The 19927-nt window shown below is 50.2% G+C and overlaps 1 protein-coding gene across 1 annotated transcript; it reads left to right on the top strand.

The window, feature by feature from the left end:
- The first annotated feature begins 1568 nt into the window (after positions 1 to 1568).
- On the top strand, positions 1569 to 13363 carry Hpcal4 (hippocalcin like 4). The gene is made up of 5 exons (XM_021160227.3): positions 1569 to 1986; positions 2115 to 2217; positions 7085 to 7253; positions 7388 to 7603; positions 9310 to 13363. Exons 3-5 carry the CDS (start codon positions 7092 to 7094, stop codon positions 9505 to 9507), a joined length of 576 nt encoding a protein of 191 aa, XP_021015886.1. The 5' UTR covers positions 1569 to 1986; positions 2115 to 2217; positions 7085 to 7091; the 3' UTR covers positions 9508 to 13363.
- Positions 13364 to 19927: the final 6564 nt, after the last annotated feature.

The raw sequence follows: 19927 nt of genomic DNA, 5'->3' as shown, positions 1-19927 counted from the left end.
AACTAAGACCACAAATAAGGATGTACCGCTGTGAAGTTCTAGCACAACGGAAGCTTTCAACAAAGTAAGCTACTGTTAGGGGCGCTGGAGTCCAAGGAAAGCCCTCGGATTCATGTCCCTATAATTCTGACAGTCACACTTCCTTTATTCTCCTTCTCTTCTCTCCACGGAGTCTCTAGTACTAGCTCCCACGTTTTACAGACTGGGAGGTCCTGGATGAGGGAGGGCTTGCTTGAGATCATACGAGGGTCCCTAGAAACAACCAGACTCCATTTTAGGTGTTCAGGTATCACTTCCAGCAACCCATGTTCTCCTCACTTACCTGCACGTTGGGTTATAGTTAACTGTAACCAAGCACTCTTGCTTACCACTTGAGGGTTTAAAGCACGGAAGGTACCCGGGGAAGGACTTAAGGCTTTTAAGAAACTTCATGAGTCACCAACCAAAGATGCCATGGATGTATCTCCTCTTTAACTCGAACACGGAGCTCCCAACCGTGTGCTGCAGCCCCAGAGAAAAGGCATAGCCAGCTGCTAGAACGGGACAGCGCAACTGACTTAAGAGGAAATGGATAGCTCTCATAAGGAAGACGCAGGTCCTACTGGTTTTCCCTGGCTGTGCTTGGTTTGGGAGTTTCTAAGACCAAATTTCCAAAAACCGGTTCTTTGCCTGTCCCTAGTCCCCCAAACAGCGCTCATCTCCACCATTTGCTGCCTGGACAGAAATCCGGCCTCTTCAGCATCTGCAATCCCATTTAACCAATCCCCCACGCGTCCCGCCCCCACTTTTGGTAGATCCCTTGAAGTCCCTCCTCCGCACGTGGCCCAGCCCAGGGATCTCTGCTCCCCTTTCGCCTAGAGTTTGGCGTTAGAGCTCTTTCCCACCACCTTGGGTTGTGAGCTCTCAGACACCAGTACATCCGTGGCGACTGAGCGGGCTGTGACGAGACCCCCAAGTGCGGGAAGGAGGTGTTTTCGCCTCCCTGAAACCTTCCAGACCCGTTCAGTGTAAACCGCCTCCGGTTTGTGTCAACATCCGAGGCCGGAGACTGGCGGCGGCTGGGAACCGGCTCCATCTAAGCGACGGGAATGCGGGAGGGTGGGGAATGGAGCAATGCTTGGCGTACTGTAAAGGCTCCTTCTGGAGGAGAACCAACGAGTCTTTTTAGGGGTCCTCGAGAAGTAAGGATAGAGCCTGACAAGAGATCTGACTTAGAGTTGGGTGGAGGGAGCCCACGCCCTCGTGTGTCTAGGTAGAGGATACTTCCATATCCACCCAGCTCGTGCCGCACCCACCCTCCCCTCTGCTAAAAGGCGGGAGGGGAGTGGGTGTGGAGGGGCACTGGTGCAAAGCCGCGAGTTCTTGACCACCCTATCTCCTCTTTTCCACCTTGCCACTTCGCAGCTCCTCATTGATCCCCTCCAGGTACGGGCGGGACAAGAGACGGGGTCGCATCTTATGAATCACCCCCTATCTTACCCCCACCCCCGCTGGGGCCCAGGAAGAGAAGGCTTAGAAATTCAACTGTGGTTCTTCTGTTCCCATAGCAACGGTGCGGTTGTTTTTTGCGAATCCACTTTAATCATCGGTACTTTTCGCTCCAAACTGTGACCCAGGCTCTGAGCCTCGGGGTTGAGGAACAGATGGGGGTACAGACCTCTACAATCCTGGCGACTCGGAGAAGGTCAGCGCGGGCGGACGGGCGGGGCGCGCTCTTGTGGTAGCCTAGACTCACAGGCCACCCCATCCCCACCTGAAACCCTGCCTGTCACTCGGTGCCAGCCGAACCAATCGATGTCCAAAGTTGCTGAGAGGAGGCGGGTCTTATGCAAATCGTGTCGCCTTCGAGAAGCAAATAGTGATACAAGAACTGGGGAGGCGGCTCCGACGCGGACCCTACAGAGCCTGTCGTCCGCCTGATAGCCAGCCTTGTACCCGCGGCCGCCCAAGCTCGGAGCCATCTAGCGACCCGGCGAGCGACCTCAGGTAATGAGGGTGGGGCTGGGCCCTCGAAGCAACCTCGCGGGGCGGAGGCCCTGAGCCCCTCCTCCTCCGCCTTCCACTCCCATCCTCATCTGCTCAGATCCATCTTTCTGATCCTGGGTCTGTCATAGGTGGACAGCCATCTGGAAGCCCGCCTTGGGTCAGGAACTTTCACTTCAAGCCGGGTCTCCAGTTCAAGAAGGAGGTACAGCTGCCTCCTTACCCCCAGCTCAGGTAAGAACAACCATTCCTCTGGCTCCAGTGCAAACACACGCGCGTGCGCCACACACACACACACACACACACACACACACACACACACACACACACACTTACTTGGGGGTGTGTTGTGTCACTGGTGCTAGAAGAGAGGTTTCAGTCACCCTGTCTTCTCTTGCCTCTAGAACCAAGCCTCATGGAAACCTCTACTTGGAGGTAGCCCACACCGACACCAATAGTTTACTGTCATTCACATCTCAAGGTCTTGTTCCGCAGAAGACCTCGATAGCAAATTCATTCTCTGACTACACTCTCTCTGCCCTTTATGCTCACAGTTCACAGCATACCTAAGGGAAGGATGAAGACCCACCCCCCCGAGCCTCCTACTCCAGACCCATTCACCATCTCCCTTCTAGTAGCCTCCAAACTAGACAGAGGTCCCACACTCTTCCTCCTTTATCTTGCCTGGAGCATAAACCAGGGATGCTCCTCCCAGGAGACCACCCCATAGCTCTAGTCTCTAAACCTCATCACCCCTCACACAGGAACACACCAGGTCCTCTCTCTGTAACCCGGTCTTCTCTGTTCCTTTTGTGCCTGTTGCTCCCTCTCGGCTTCCTGTTGTTTGCAGAGATGAAGCCAAAGATGAGCCCATGTGGGCTCATTTTCTCCTTTCTCTATGTCTGAATGAGGAAGCAGAAGAGTGCAAGCCTTGCCTTCGCCTCGATCTCTGCTTGACTTTAGCCAAGGCTTTTCCCTCTCAGATTCTCCATGAGATAGGCAAAGAGCAGGACAGAGGAGGGTTTGATGAGATGGTCTTGAGCAGCCTTCCAGGTCTGACATATTCTGGTTCCATAGCTGATTACAGAAGAACAAAGCCCTGTTCAAACCATTAGGATATTTCTCAGAGGAGACCTGAGAGGCCCCAGCCATCACTATAGGGACATCCTTTTCACTCAGGCCAAGGTTCAGGCTACTCCCTCCTACATATCCTACAGCCTCATTCTCTTAGGGGTCTTTCCAGACCACCAGGCCACCCTGGCATGAAAGCTCCAAATTATAGGTGGTCAACACAGCTCACCTTGTATGAGTCACTTTTGCCTTTTATTATGAAGGGGAGGAACAAGACCTGGTTGTTACTGCCATTGCTGCTGCTTGTGGAAGAGCAAAGGGAGGAGAGGGAAAGAGAAAAATCTCCTGACCAGGGAGCTGTTGTCACCATGGCAACCGCTTCAGCACCAGCTCCTCTGAAGCTAGGCGAGGGTGTGGGATTATTGCCTCCTTCAGTCCCTTCTACTTTTTACTGTCATCTCTCCACTTGAACCTCCTAACCCTGAACCCCCTAGAAGAAGCCTCTGAGCACGGAGGAGGGGGCAGAGATTTTTGAAGCAAGGAGTACCTCCTCAACTGAAGCATAGCCCTCCAGAAGGTACGACTTCAACAGAGCACGCACCCAGATAGGCGCTGGTCTTTGCTTTGTAGCTGATGGGCTCCAGTTGACCTTGGGTGAACCTTTCCCTTCCCTGACTCTGGGTTCTATTGTCTTTGAAGTAGGCTTGATAGGAGATCACAGACAAACAAATCAGTGTGACAAAGTACCAAGAGGAAGGGCATGTTGCTCTCCTCTCATAATCTAAGTGACATTCACTGAGCGTGACTATATCCTAGGCTCTGCCTCCAAGCTTCTGCAGGATGCTCAGGTACAGCAGGCACGGGAGAAAACTTCCAGAAGACAGACTTAGAAACAATAAGAATCAGGAACTTTTCCCCCTGTCCAAGATGCTCAGAAATTGTCTAAGTCCCATTGGAAGGGGGAAAGCTTACTTAGGGGCAGAAAGACCTGGAGACTCTCCCCTGGAGTCCTAGATCATTAGATAAGTGTCAGAAGACAGTGCATGGGTGAGGGTTCCACACCATAGCCTCACAAGGTCTGCCTGTGCCCACAGGGCTGAGTTCATGCTGCTGCCTGACCACTGCTCATCTGGGAAAGGGCTGATTGCAAGGAAGAATGTTTCAGGGAAGGAATGAAAGCAGCTTGCAGCTTGTGTCAGCCCAGAGAAGGGGGAAGGCAGAAAAACTCTTTAAGCACATAGGTGAAGTGGGATCTAGCTGAGATGCCTGGCTCAGGAGGAGGATGGATAATGGGTAGAACAACAGAGGGAGGATGAAGAGCAACAGGTGGGCAGTTTGAAACAAGATTCTAGATGGTTTTGGAGTTTTAGAGTCTGGTCATGAATGTGTGGGTATAGCTATTTCTACCCTAACTTTGAGATGAGATTCTAGAAGATTCGGGAGTTTCAGAGGGTCACCTATACCATGCATTGTAACTATGGGAAATCATCCCTTGAAACAGAGGTATCAGAAAGAGGGCCCTTCCTGAGGGGCAAGTAAGCCCCGTGACTGTGGGCCAACACAAGACCCGATGGCAAGCAGGACCTGAAGAAAAAGGGGGGAAATCTGAAATAATCCGTAGGTTCTTTTTTTCTTCTCTTCAACCTCAGACCCAGGGGTGAGAGAGAGAGGCAGTGGGGATCAGTTGTTCAAACTGAGGGTGACTCTGGCTGTAGCCAAGGTGCTTATGGGCCTACACTAGGTTGGATATATAGTTTCTGCCGGTCAGAGATTCTGGGCTGCAGCTCAGGCAAAATGATCCCACTGAGACCACAGGACCAGAGATGTTTTCCCCAGAAGGCAGGTGGAGGTGGAGAAAGCCTGTGCTGAGAAAGGACAGCCATGGTGTAGAGAGAATGGCTCAAGCAGGTGGTAGGGATTCAGCCTGGATGCTCATTGGAACCCCTCCACTGCTCTCTCTCGTGCTCTCTCTCTCTCTCTCTCTCTCTCTCTCTCTCTCTCTCTCTCTCTCTCTCTCTCTCACACACACACACACACACACACACGCTAAAGTGGGGGAGGTAATCTCAAAGGGTGCTTCCTATTTTTCATTTCTGAAAATCTAAGAGGAGGAGATGTTTTCTGTTCCTCACTGGGTCTAGGGCCAAGTAGGGGCAGGGCACAGGCAAGGACCCTGAAGACAGAAGGTGGAAAGGTAACACAGGAGAGAGAAGGGGAGCAGAAGGTGAGGACCACACAGACACCATGACACATACAGACTTGTGTGCTCTGACAGATTTGCAGCCTCATCCGTTGACACCCTCCCACACATAGACCCAGCCCCTCGTGCAGAAACTCAGGCACATCCTACAAGAGCCAAGGGGAAGAGGTTTTGCCTCCCCCATCAGACACCATTGCTCTCCTGTTTTTCAACTTCCTTACGTATGTCTTGAGCTTACACATTCTTCCGGGAGGAAGCAGCTGAGGATGGTCCCTCTATTCCACCTATGGGTGGTCCAGAAGCACCCTTGGCTCTGCCACTGGTGCAGTCCTAAGCTCCTGAAGATAGCATGCTTCCCCCTCCCAGGCTTCTCCTGTAGAATTCCTCCTCATCTTCTGGGGCTGGGAAGTTAGGAGTTCTCGAAGGATGTTGCCAGCTTCACTGCTCCTTGATTTCATGCACAGAAGAGGATCCTGAGGTTCAGAGCTATTCTGTAACTAACTTGCGGACCATATGCCTTGATTTCTGTGCTCATCTCAGTCCTAAATCCAGTCAGCAAACTCCCTCCTTAGTACCTTTCAGTCCTTCTGCCTCTCTCCAGTTGAACTGTATGCCAAGTCCCTCCTTGTACTGCTCCGTCCTCTCTGCTTTAAGTCATCTTTTATTGAAGATTTGTTTTTATTGTTCGTAATGATGTACAGGAGGGTGTTTTTACCTGAGGACATGTGCACATGAGTGTAGGTGCCCTTGGTGGCCAGAGGTGTCAGATGCCCTGGAGCTGGAGATGGTTGTATTTGGCATGGGTGCTGGGTCCTCTGAAAGAGCTGCAAGTGCTTGTAATCACTATGCCATCTTTCCAGCCTCAAGTCGTCTTGCACATTGCAGCCAAAGGAAGATTTAAAAAAAATAAAAATAAAAAACCTCTAGATGTCCAGGACCTGGCATATTGTAAGCATCTCATGTTGTGGAATGAATGTTAGCTTGCAAACATTTTAAAGCAAAAGCTTTAAAGCCTCCAGGTTGGCATGGAGCGAAGGCCCTTTATAGGCCATCATCCATCTCTAGAAACCTCTTATGAGCTACTGAAAGCTGGCTTGTCTTATTTTTATCTTCATATCAAGCCCAGGCCCTCAACAAATACTCAAGGAGTGAATGGGTTAATGAAAAGCAAAATGTAATCAGGGTCATGTCTGCTCCAGGCTGGGACTTCTATTTGTACACAGGAAGGAAGGAGAGATGCTTCCTGTGTGGGGCTCCCAGGAAGGCCTGGAGGAATTTGGGAACCAGTTCCTGGGGGACACTGGTAGGAGAGGAACCTACCCAGGGGGGAGGGTGCTGAGCCTACCCAGGGGAGGATGCTGAAGGCAGACAGCCCTTGCTAGCAGGAAGTTAAGTTGAGGCTTTACCCTATGGACCAGAGGTACTGTGAATGATGGGAAGGTAAGGATGAAGATTGGGCCATATCCTACCTCCAGTCATTGAGAGGATCAGCTGCCACCTGGAAAGACTGGGTATGTCCTTACAGGAGAGGTCTGCTCTGAAGTATGGGGTGCTGTAAGAGGAGAGGATATCCTCTTGTTGGGAGAGAGAACCCACTATCCAGAGAGTGGTCTCTATCTGAGAACGGGAGACAGGGAGCTGAGCACCTTGAAGGGAGGCAGAGCTCGCTGGGGAAATGAGGAGGGACAGATGCTGACAGATGATAGGAAGACAGGCTCCTTATGGGGCGGGGAGTGTGAAGAAGGGTCCAAGTTGGATGAGGTTGGTGAACCACTTTGCCCAGATGAGGTCCTACCCCGGGCCATGTTGAAGGAGCCCTCTGTCCTCCAGGCCCACCATGGGGAAAAACAACAGCAAGCTGGCCCCCGAGGTGCTGGAAGACCTGGTCCAGAACACGGAGTTCAGCGAGCAGGAGCTAAAGCAGTGGTATAAAGGTTTCCTGAAGGACTGCCCCAGCGGCATCCTCAACCTGGAGGAGTTTCAGCAACTCTATATCAAGGTACCCAGGTGGGGTGTGGCGTAGTGGGGTGGACAGGTACTGGGGACCCGAAAACTGGCAGAGCTCAGCAGGTTGGGCTAGGTGGGGAGGGTGAAGTTGTTGTTGTGCCCCAATAATCCGCAGTCCTACCTCAGTTCTTCCCTTACGGAGACGCGTCCAAGTTTGCGCAGCATGCTTTCCGCACCTTCGACAAGAATGGCGATGGCACCATCGACTTCCGGGAGTTCATCTGCGCCCTTTCTGTCACCTCCCGTGGCAGCTTCGAGCAGAAGCTCAACTGGGCCTTTGAGATGTACGATCTGGACGGTGACGGCCGCATCACACGGCTGGAGATGCTGGAGATCATCGAGGTGCGGCTGGGGCTGGGTGGGCGTGCAGTGTTCTTGAGCCTAGCCACTTCCCAGCATTCCTCCACCACAGTTCTTCTGGTCCCTTACACAGTGTTTAACCTGTGCGGTAGATGGTGATACCCCATTTTCCCAGATAAACGAAAGGTAGCATGTGGCAGCCATCAGTGAATCAAATCTAGGGTAGCCGAGTTCATTCATTTGGTTTTTCAAGAAATAAAGTATTGAGGTTTGGAGAGATGGCTCAGCACGTAAGGATGCTCGTTACTTAAGTTTGCCCTGGGACCCCATGTGGTAGAAGGAGAGAACCAATTTCTATATATTGTCCTCCCCAGACATGCCATGATTCTTGTTCTGGTCTGTATACGTACACACACACACACACACACACACACACACACAAAATGTTTGTTTTTGTTTTTAATTTTGCTTTCTGTCATGTGTTTTGATAGGAGACTCCTTCTAGTAAATCAATAAGTATATTTGGGTCATGCCAGGCAGTAAATGGTATGGAAATGAGCAAAGTAAGGGAAGGGAGAGTTGGGGGGGGGGGATGGGGAGGAGCTAACACGTCCAGTCTGCAGAGTGAACCACTCACTCAGGTGAAGCTGGGTTTGCATAGCTCACAGTGTGGTAAGAGGTCCGGGACAGAAGGGCTGTGAGCAGAGGTGGGAATGGTGGCAAGATGATCCAACAGAGGGCATTGATCCTTGAGGCATTGAGGCAGAGAAGCATGTCAGTAGCAGAGGCCTAGAGACCAGTTAGAAGATTGCCTCAGAAACCCAGTCAGGAGCTGGAGGAGGCTGCCTTCATCATGCACAGACTGTGGGAACGGTGGAAAGCAAGTCTACATAGGGCCCACTAGAGAATTTGAGTTGGCGTGTTTAGAGCTGAAGAACTGGATGTATGTGTGAGAAGGAGGGGAGAGGAGAATGACAGAACTAAGCACAGTGGCTCACTACTGTAATCCCAACACTCAGGAAGCTGAGGCCCAAGGATTGTGAGTTCAAGGACAGGCTGAGCAACATCCTGAGTTCCAAGCTATAGATGGGCTATAGATGAGAAACATTGTCTCAGAGAATGCCTTGGGGTTTTGTTGTTGTTGTTGTTGTTGTTTTATTTTGTTTTGTTTTGAAATCTAGCAGAATAAGTCCTTGCTTGCTGAGACAGGGAATTCTAGAGGCGTGACAATTGGGAAGTGGTAACGAGTTGAGTTTGAGGCATGATTCATTTAAAGTGCTTATTAGGATGATAACATAAACAATATCATATACGTTGTTTGGGTGTGGTAGTGCATGCCTTTAGTCCCAGCACTCAGTCAGGCAGAGGCAGGTGGATCTTTGTGAATTCAAAGCCAGCATGGTCTGCATGGTGAGTTCAAATACAGCCTGGTCTACATAGCAAGTTCCAGGCCCCTCAGAGTTACATGATTGGACCCTGTGAGGTCAGAGAACAACTTTGTGGAGTCAGTTCTTTCCTTCCACCTTTAGGCAGGTTCTGGAGACCAAACACAGGTCATTAGGCTTGTGTAGCAAGTACCTGTACCCGCTAAGCCAGCCAGCCCTAAAAAGCCAGTCTTAATGGCTATAGTCTCCTTCTAGTGTCTCCACCCTCCTCCAGTGTGCCCCCAGTCCACCCTAGATCCCTTGTATTCATCTCCAGTTCTCCCTGCCAGTTGGGTGTTCACACCTCTGTCTTCACTCCATCAGGCTATCTATAAGATGGTGGGCACGGTGATCATGATGCGCATGAACCAGGATGGGCTCACACCCCAGCAGCGTGTGGACAAGATCTTCAAGAAGATGGACCAGGATAAAGATGATCAGATTACGCTGGAGGAGTTCAAGGAGGCGGCCAAGAGTGACCCGTCCATCGTGTTGCTCCTGCAGTGTGACATGCAGAAGTAGAGGCCGGTGAGGGGCAGGGCCCCTGGCCAGGAAAGGCATGGCAACCTCCCAACCTGATGTCCTCTCTGCTGGCCCACCCCTGGGGGGGAGGGGCGTTCCAGCCTCACTCTCTAGCTCACCCACTCCTCTGTCCAAGCCTTTCTCTCCTCAGTCAAGTTCCTCGAGCGACCACCACCTCATTCTGCAAAAGAGACAGGTCCTCTCAAGTAGCCTGTCCTCAGATAGTCTGTCACTAGCTCCACCTCTAGCCTTGGCCTAGAACCAACATCCTTTGGGCTTAGGAGAGTTGGCTTTTGACCCCAGAGGCGAGGTTAAGGAGGGGCTGGGGACTTGCTTTGCAATCCTGTTGTTCCCAGGATTATGGTCCAAATAAACAGCATGGTCCCACAGGCCCCCAGTCAAAGGGCCAAACCGGGTCTGTCCTGGGCTATCGGGATTCCCCGAGAGGTGGTCTCTGCCCTGCCCCCTTGCTCTACCTGGCCCCTCTGGCCCCAGCCTTTGGAACATTCAGTGAGTCCTTTCTTCAGCTAATGCTTGTTGAACCCTTGCTCCATGCCAGGCACCTGAAGGTGCTAAGAATACGGTTGTTTACAGAAACCCATCCCATGCCCTCTGGAAGCTCACAGGGTAGGGAGACAACTGCCAAGGGTTGCGGTCTCAGACAGGGAGGTGGAACACAACGGAGATGAAGGTGCGAGGCAGCTGGCAAGTTGTCAGAACTAGTGTGTCCTCCAGCTGGTGCCACCCAAAGCTGCAGAAAGTCCAACTGAAAAGCCTGTGGAAGTTTAGGTGCCACGTGGGTGGATGTTTTAAGAAAAACAAAATTTTATGTAATATTTATTTTTTTAGTGCCCTTTCAAAGAGATAAGATCATTTTATCAGACTATAAAAATATACTCTATATTACTTGATTTCTTAAAAAAAAGATTTAAATGAATATAAAAATGCTGATGTACAAGGGGGGAAAATGTTTAGGCAAAAGCGGTAGGGCCACCATCAGGCCTGGAGAACCCGTATTCTCACCACCAGCAGTTCCTGCTGTCTCTGCTATGTCCCTTTATTACCTTTTCTCAATTCCACAAGTGACTTTTCTGTCGCACACCTTGGGTGCTGACATCAGAGTAAGAAACGAAGCTTACCATGGGCAAGCGCAGTTCATTCCCACGGCTCGGTACCATGGGCATGCGCAGTTCATTCCCATTAGCGCGGTACCATGGGCAAGTGCTGTTCATTCCCACATCTCGGTACCATGGGCAAGCACAGTGCATACCCACATCTCGGTAGCTTGTTTCTGAGTTTGGGTTGGTTTTTCAGGGATCGGCTTATTCTTTCACAGCCTAAGATAGAAGGAGCTAGAAGAAAGGGATCTTGCGGCTGTTCAGGCTTTGGGGGTTGCGCTTATCTATGGACCAAATGCTTAAAGAATGTGCTGGGCGTACTCCGTGCAAAAGGCTTTTCCTAAACCCTTCCATCCTAGATCTGCCAGGTAATCTACTTTGTCACCTTCCAAGCTCACCAGCTTCGCTTTCTGAATTTTAAGGTCTATGAGCTAACTAGTGTGCTGCATGCTTTCCAGAAAAATCCACCTGCTTCTTCCAGTTCCACGCTTCACTTTCGCCTGCGCTTCCTTGCGATCAGAGGTTGGCTTTGATGTGCGATGACAGTTGGCTTCCTCTTGAACTGCTGTGAAAACAGTCTAGTACAGAGATGCTGTCAGCCAGGGTGGGCGTAGAGAGAGCTTGAGAAGCTGGGGCGTGTGGTGGTGGAGACTGCCCTGCAGAAAATACGCTATTTGCCACTTACTTCCGAGTGCTCACCTCCCTTCTGGTAGAAACGTTTGTAGATTCTGACCTGTGGTCCAAAGTTCTGTCAGACTTTCCTTCTTGTGGCCTTTGGAGGGAGCAAGCCACCTTCTTCCTGACCTGCCTATCCAGGCCACGTGCTAAGGGTGAGGAGTTCTTAGCCTCGAGTGGTACTAGCAGGCGTTTATCTGGTGATGGTTCATGGGGTTGCCCCATAGCTCTCGCAAACGGCCTGCTAAGCATGTCTTTTGCTATCATCAGTGCCACAGACACATAAATGCCCAACCACCTTGCTCAGCTGGGACCTGAATCTTCTAGTGAAAAGCTTTTCCTTCCCCCCAAATGTTTAATCTAGCCCAACTCACAATGACACAGAATTTCTTGGCTTTCTAAGGCTTGTATCTGCCTGCATCTCATTTTGCCCTCCCAGCCCAAGGAGATAAGGGTTTTCAGTACTTTTACCCAGGCTTGGAAGCTAAGGATAAGGGTTGAGGGAGAGAGGTCTCTTGTGTGAGAGACACACAATGCCAAGACTCGAACGCAAGGCTCTCCAAGAGTCTCTTCTCTGCTCCATCTGATTTGTCCAGATGCTAACTGCAAGACAAATCGACATTTGTCCTTTCAGAAGTTTCCTGCCAGGAACTTGCTGAGGCTACAGGCTTCCCCAAAGGAGGAGGAGCTTGAAGTCTCTCCACTTTCAAGCATCCTCTCTGTTGCTTCTGGGCAGCTTTGCATGAACCAATGCTGTTCTTGGAGGCTGCTAATCAAGTCCTGGAAGCATCTTGTATTGTCTTCTCCACTATCTTCTTTCCCCAAAGAATTGCTTGTCTTTTTCCAAGTTGGTAGGCAAGTCCTGCCCATGAGACAGATCACTCTAGGCTTCTGGCCACCCACTCACGGGCAATATTTGCTGCTTAAGGCCAAGGGTTTCAGACAGCCAACAGGCCTCAAACTGGCTCTGCCCTCTTGCTGATGGGAGAAGCCACAGACAGGCCGAGCCTTGCTCCCACATTCTCCTGGGTGTCTAAAACTCAGTACGCCCAGGAGACCATGTGGTAGAGCGCCCGTCCCTGCCTTGGGAAGAGAGAGATCTCCCATCTCCACTCCGGCTTGGGAAGCACTTAGCATGAAGCACAGGTCAGCAGAGATCTGTGTATGACTCGCACAGGCATGAAAACCTAAATGCAGATAAAACAGTGGCATACCAAATTCTCCTTCGAGGTTCTGTATCCTCTTACAAAAAGTCTGTGAATCTGGTGGTTCCAAATTTAGCCTTCTCATGCCTGCTATCCTCATTCATCCTTTCTGGCTAAGTGATGAGCCCCTTATTTCTCATCCCTAAAAATCCCCAGCGTAGGCTGCCTTGTGTGCCGCTGCGATCCGTGCAGCTGCGTAATTACTCGCGTACCTTTGAAATGAAGAGAAAACCAAGCCCCTTGGCCAAGGCACCGATTCCTCTCTGCTCTGGCAATGGCAGAGCCTCAAAAGCAGAAATCCATTTAACGCAGAAGGTTATGGAAGCAAGAAGAGGACACGCTGGTCTTCCCAGGCAGGGCAGTGAGCAGACACTGTAAATATTTTTACACCAAAATTATTAAAGCAAAAGTCATTTCCTGAAGATCCACCCTGGGTGAGGCTTTGTGTTGGCTTTAGAAATCACCACGGGGCTAAGAATACATTTCCTACATAGCTGCTTCATTGTGCTTAAAGGAAGCAAAGGAGTCACGTGCTCAATTTTAAAGTCTCAGAAAAACATGGGTTTTGTTTTTTACCCCCTAGACTTTTCAGGGTTTTCTCTTCTTAGCTTTGTCGGAGTATGGGGTAGGACAGGGTCTCTAGGGATGCATGGGTCCCTCTGCTTGGTGGAGGCTCCCAGGTGCATGGTCTTCTATGCAGTGAGGAAGCCTAGGTTTATCCCAGTTCACTATGGGAGCCCCAGTGTAGCCCTGTCCCCTCCGGACATGCTGCTTCTAATTGTGTTCACAGCAACCATCTTCACTGATCAACCCTGTGCCACGTGGTGTGTGTTTTTCCCACTGACAATGAATAAAAGGTGTGACTGTACAAGCTCTGTTCTTTGCTAAACTGGGCTGGGTGGGGTTAGGGTGGGGCAAAGGGAAAGAGGCCAGGGGAGTTCACAGAGCACCTCAGGAGTTTCCTTGGGGATCAAGCTAGATCTTCAGTCTGGCAGTGTCTTAGTCAGGATTTCTATTCCTGCACAAAACACCATGACCAAGAAGCAAGGTGGGGAGGAAAGGGTTTATTAAGTTTACACTTCCACATTGCTGTTCATCACCAAAGGAAATCAGGGCAGGAACCCACATAGGGTAGAAACTTGGAGGCAGAAGCCACGGAGGAATGCTGCTTACTTGCTTGCTTCCCCTGGCTTGCTCAGCTTGCTTTCTAATAGAACCCAAGACTACCAGCCCAGGGATGGTACTACCCCCAATGGGCCCTCCCCGCTTGATCACTAATTGAGAAAATGCCTTACAGCTGGATCTCATGGAGGCATTTCCTCAAGGAAGGCCCCTTTCCCTGTGATAACTTTAGCTTATGTCAAAATGACACACAAAACCACCCAGTATAGGCAGGGATTCTAGTCAGATAGATCCCACTTAAGTTACTTCAAAGAAAAAGGGAAACATCACAAAGGATCCCAAAGATAGACAACTGCGGACATGTGGGCCAGTCTGGGGATATAGCTCAGTTGGAAGAGCATTTGCTCAACATGCACACTGCCATGGACGATCCTCCATACTGCGTAAGGTGGATATGGAAGCACATGCCTACCGCCCCAGCACTTGGAAGGTAGAAACAGGGGGATCAAGACTTCAAGGTCTTTCCAGGCTACATTAGTAAGTTCAACCCCAGCCTTAGACATGAGTCCTTGTCTAAAACTCAAAAATAAATAAGGTCTAGGCTTGGAGCTGGAGAGATGGCTCAATGGTTAAGAACACTGACTGCTCTTCCAGAGGTCCTGAGTTCAATCCCCAGCAACCACATGGTGGCTCCCAACCATCTATAATGGGATCTGATGCCCTTTTTTGTTATGTATAAATACACACAAATAGAGCAATACATAAGTAGATAAATCTTTTTTAAAGGAGGGGGATCGGGGCCTCTAAACTAGAACTATAGAACTGGCAACTGGACCTCTTCCTTTCAACCCTGGGGTCACTGGCTTTGAGTCTCTGGGTAGTGGTTGCTTTCTGGTTTGTTTGTTTGTTTGTTTGTTTGTTTAAGACAGGGTCCCACTATGTAACCCAAGCTGGCCTTACTCTCCTAACCTCTACCCTCCTGAGTGCTAGGATTACAGAACTGTTTCACCAGGGCCAGAAGGATGCTGATGGCAGGAGACATTGGTAGAAGGCATCCTAAGAAGTAGATAGTTGCCGGCAGTAAGCTGGGCTACAGTCCTTATGTTGTTTCTGCACAAATCAAGAAAAGAGACTCTTCTGGGCAGAAGCAAGCATGCAACCAAGCAGCAAACAGCACCTTGAATTCATTAGAAAAATACGGCCAGGTATGGTGGTGCACACCTTTAACACCAGCACTCAGGAGGCAGAGGTAAGCAGATCTGTGTGAGTTAAGGGACCAGCCTAACCTACATAGTGAGCTCACATAGTGAGATCTTGGGGAGTGGGTGGGTGGGAGGAAAGAGGAAAGAGGAGGAGGGGAGGGGGAGAGGAAGAAAAGGAGAGAGAGAGAGAGAGAGAGAGAGAGAGAGAGAGAGAGAGAGAGAACTCCTTTGCACAAATAAAGCCCTGCCATGCCTGTGTACTCAGTTTAACAAGGAGAGCACATGTCAGACTTCAGCCTTCACCTGCCCTGCTGGTCAGAATCACTGTAGTATCAACCTGTTCCATCATCCACAGGAACCCAGTCTAATCCCTCACAGCTCCTAAACTGACCCAGATGTGGTAGGAGCCGCCTGGGAGGAAGTGGTGAAAGGCTCTTTTCTAAATATCCCCTTAACAGCCAGAGGGGTTTGGGGGCATCACAGGTGGAGGTGCTGGCTGCCTTCGGAGACGCTCCATTGCTTTTTCAAGGGTTTCCTCAAGGACGTCTGTAGTAAGCAGCTTTCTTGGCAGGAAGCAATTAGGACAGAGGAAGGCAGCTGACCAGCCTCAGGGTAGCCATGAACGAGAGGAGACTGCTTGGAAGTCTGACTCAATAGCCCGAGAACCTGAAGTTGCTGCTCCCAGCGGAAGCCACACTATGGGGATGGGAAGTCCTGTCCCCTACCTTCCTGGAGGTGCAAAGGGCCATGGTTGCCTTCTTGTCAAATGCCTCATAAGCTCTCACCAGGCAGGTGGCTGCACCCCCTACTTTTAGTCTTGCCTTCTACCTCACCTAAAAGACAGAGTGACCTTTTTAAAGCACACATCACGCCAGCTTTTCAAGGGCTCTTCCCCTGCATCATGGTCTGTTACATAAATAGCCCTCAAGGCCCTGCACGATCTGTCACCAGTGACCTGAGAAGCCTTAATCATTTTGGAGGGGGGAAGGGGGTTGAGACAGGGTTTCTCTGTGTAGCCCTGGCTGTCCTGGAACTCTGTAGACCTGGCTGGCCTCAAACTCAGAAATCCGCCTGCCTCTGCCTCCCGAGTGCTGGGATTAAAAGCATGTGCCAAAGCCGGGCGTGGTGGCGCATGCCTTTAATCCCAGCACTCGGGAGGCAGAGGCAGGCGGATTTTTGAGTTCGAGGCCAGCCTGGTCTACAAAGTGAGTTCCAGGACAGCCAGGACTATACAGAAAAACCCTGTCTCGAAAAAACCAAAAAAAAAAAAAAAAAAAAAAAAGCATGTGCCACCGCTGCCCGGCTGAGAAGCCTTAATCTCAAATTCCCATTTTCCTCCTGCAGCCTGCACTGGAGCCACCCTGGATCCCTTCCCTGGGTTCTCTTAGCCCAGGTATTCATCTAAGCATTGCTCTTCTCCAGGCCACTGGTTCCCTTGTCTCAACCTTTGTGAAGACAGGCAATCCTCCAGCAACAGCACCTCATGTTTACACAGTCCATCACAGTCAGCGAACCTTCCTGTGTGGTTCCCTGGCAGCCAGGCCAAGCACACTTAAGTCTCTTATGGTTTGGATATAAAGTGGGGACCTAGCTGGAGACTACATCACTAGGGGTGGATCGTTGTGACCACAGTGTCCCTCTACCAGGACACCGGCCTCTTTGTGGAATCTGGAACAACAGGTGTTTGTTCCAGCTGTCCAACTGAGCCTTGTAAACCAAAGTAAAATCTTAAGTCCTTTAACTTCTTTCTGATGGATATTTTGTCATAGCTACACAAAAGTGACTGAAAGACTCTGATTTCCTCAGCAGATGGAAAGGAAGACTCAGAGGATGGCTGTTCTACCCCGGGGGCTTGAACTCAGAAGTGTTGACATCAAAGCCATTGCTTACTGTACCTTCTCAGCTATGGGAGCAAACACAAATGTGAAGGGGGCGGGGCAGCAAGGGTGGAGATAGGCAGAAGGAAAGAGCCAAGGGGAGAGATGGTTACATGAAGGGGTGGGACAGGTGCCACAGGTCTCACTAAATTCCAGCCAATGGAGCCTGGTCTGCAGCTCAGACATTCGAACAAACCCTTTCACAAGGGTCACCTAAGAGCATCAGATATTTAAATTATTCATAACAGTATCAAAATTACAGGTATAAAGTAGCAAGAAAAATAACTTTAGAGTGGAGGGTTGCCATGACATGAGAAATTGTGTTAAAGGGTCTCAGCATTAGCAAGGCTGAGAACCAATGTCCTGGAAGGTCTGTTGGCAGTTTATCATCTGAAGACGTTCTGTTCCTGGAGTGCAGGAAGGCAAAACTAAGGAATCCCTACAGCCATGATCTCAGGGAGACCTGTGCAAGCCAGGAGAACAGTCAGAAACACAGAGGGTCAAAGGACAGTGGGGCATCCATTCTCTAACCCTTCACACAGTGTCAAGGCAAAGCTCTGAAAGGGACTGTACGTAAGTCTAAGCGGGAACCTTTCATGGCTTGGGACAGACACCCAGTCCTGTTGGTGTGAGCCAAGAGGCATGAGTTAGGTAGGACTTCTGCTTTCAGATGAGACTACAGGGCATGGAGCATGCACCTCATAGTCTCAGTGCTCAGGAGACCCAGGCAAGAGGATTGTCTTGAGTTTGAGGTGAGCTTTGGCTACATAGTGAGCTCTAGGACAGCTTTAGCTACTGTGTAAGACTCTGTCTCAAAATAAACAAACAATAGAAACAAAACATGAAAAAAAAAAGTACAAGTTAAACAAGCTTAAGTGAACAAGGCTTTTTGGCTCACAGAATTAGAAGCTCGGTTCTCACTGTATCTGGAGACTCAGTGTGGCACCCTCTCCCACTATCTCCTCTCCCTCTCTTTCTCCCTCCCCTCTCCTTCTCTCCCCCCCCCCCCCCCCGGTAACATCACTGATCTACACAGACTTCTCTGTATTCCTTTACCCGCCACAGGGAAGGTCGGCTCTCCTGCTCACATTGTCCCCAGTTAAAACCCCAAGGGGTTAGCTGGACATGGTAACACATGCCTTTAATTCCAGCACTCGGGAGGCAGAGGCAGGCGGGTTTCTGAGTTCGAGGCCAGCCTGGTCTACAAAGTGAGTTCCAGGATAGCCAGGGCTACACAGAGAAACCCTGTCTCAAAAAACCAAAAACAAACAAAAAACCAAAAAACCCCAAAGTACAACAAACAAACAAACAAACAAAAAAAACCAAGCAAACAAAAAGCAACAAAACAAAACCAACAAACAACACAAATTGGGGAGGGGGAAGTTTCCCAGCATCCATATGACTGCTCAGGAGTGACCCCGTCATCCTTCTATCAGGCAGTAAGTCCAGGGACACAGCTGAGCACATGCTGCTCCTTGAAGACTGGGGAGACAGGCTTATTATCATAAGTAGCCAAGGAAAGCAGGGGCACCAAGCGAAAGAATGGCTACCAGCTTTCTTCTCTGGGACATCCGTTGAACAGCAGGAAGAACCCCACGGAAACTGAGCTAACTTACATTTTCAGGACCCCAGCCCCGCTGCAGGGAGTAATCACCCACTTCTCAACCAAACCCTGCTCGTTCAGCCTTTAAAAGAGAATGTCACGGACATCGGGGGAGAGCCGCAATAGCCAGGGCTTACGGAGCTGTGACCAGAGGCAGCACCCTCAGGGGCAGCAGGCTTCACTCACGGGGTCCTCTGTCCGTCCTTCCCCATATTCTACCTGGTGGTCACCTCAGTCGGCTCACCAAGACTTCTCTGCTCACATCCCTCTGTTTGAGGTGGAGTTTGATCACTCTGCAGAGGCTCGTTTAGGTGGACGGCTACACTTCCTAGCACCCCCTGTCTTGCCTGAGGCTGACACCCAACCCCACATTCTAAAGAAAGGGAAATTTGACTTTCCCAGGTCATCCTTTCAAGCCAGTCACACAGATCCAAATTGCTGGGGATGGATTCCCTTTTATGTAAACAAAACTCTCTCTCTCTCTCTCTCTCTCTCTCTCTCTCTCTCTCTCTCTCTCTCTCTCTCATACACACACACAGCCCAATCCATCCAAATCTGAAAACATCTGAACTTACTTCCCCAATCTTATTATTTTTTAACTTCCCCTCTCATTTACCCAAATCTACGCTACTGCTTTTCCAGTGGAGATATCTCTGTTCACTCCAGATAAAGGGTGGTACCCAAAGTGATCCCATCCAAGCTCGGCTAACTGAGCTGGTGGGTTCACTGGGGTTAGTTACAGGGGTGTGGGTGAGGGTTATTTACAGGAATCTGAGCAATTCTGCATCACCAAAAAGCCCAGCACGGGTGCTGACTCAGGAAAACTGAAACACTGGGGTTCCCTGTGTGACCTAAGGGCAGCTACACCACCAAAGGTGCCCTTCCTCTCCCAACAGAGGGTAACTTTGATGTTTGTATAACTAGACGGGGACCGCAAGTCTTTAGAATTCCCTAGGCTCCCTGAGTCTTTTGAGTTTCTTGGGCATCAGAGCCTCCCAGGAGGGAGTGTTTCAATCAGGAGGAAATAACTATAGTACAAAGTTTACTTGGTTCCTTCTAGACGTGGTGGAGGCTGAACAGAGCTCTACTCTGTCCCAGGGGTCCCAGGCAAAGGAACCTCACCACCACCACCACCACCCGTCAACTAAACCAGTGTTTTTCAGGCATCTCCAATCCATGACGGAGAGATGGCTCTGCCCTGAGGCAGATAATTCAGAGCTCTGTACCAACGTGAAAAATGCCCTGAAATTCCAAAATGCTAGGCTAAAATCCTTTGGGTTCTAGACTCCATTCCTCCCTTCTCTTCCTCTAGCTACCTCACAACTGCAACCACCTCAAGTTCAGCGCGCGGTACTTGGCAATGCACGCCCCCTGCTGGCCAACAGTTTCCGAGTCTCTTAGAATCACTCTTTTTTTTTTTTTTTTTTTTTTTGGTTTTTTTGAGACAGGGTTTTTCTGTGTAGCCCTGGCTGTCCTGGAACTCACTTTGTAGACCAGGCTGGCCTCGAACTCAGAAATCCGCCTGCCTCTGCCTCCCGAGTGCTGGGATTAAAGGCGTGCGCCACCACGCCCGGCCTTTAGAATCACTCTTGACTGTGTCGCCCATTAGGCGAGCATA

Source organism: Mus caroli, unplaced genomic scaffold (genome assembly GCF_978045245.1).
Source record: "Mus caroli unplaced genomic scaffold, Mus_caroli_1 scaffold_6, whole genome shotgun sequence".
In the NCBI taxonomy this organism is placed as follows: Eukaryota; Metazoa; Chordata; class Mammalia; order Rodentia; family Muridae; genus Mus; species Mus caroli.
This window is presented reverse-complemented; position numbering and strand designations above follow the sequence as displayed.

What these genes read in the sequence shown, in the direction of transcription:
- Hpcal4 (XM_021160227.3), top strand. Translation starts at nt 7,092, where the DNA reads ATGGGGAAAAACAACAGCAAGCTGGCCCCCGAGGTGCTGGAAGACCTG. An exon ending in TTCAGCAACTCTATATCAAG is followed by an intron (nt 7,254 to 7,387) that starts GTACCCAGGTGG and finishes GTCCTACCTCAG; the next exon opens with TTCTTCCCTTACGGAGACGC. An exon ending in AGATGCTGGAGATCATCGAG is followed by an intron (nt 7,604 to 9,309) that starts GTGCGGCTGGGG and finishes TCACTCCATCAG; the next exon opens with GCTATCTATAAGATGGTGGG.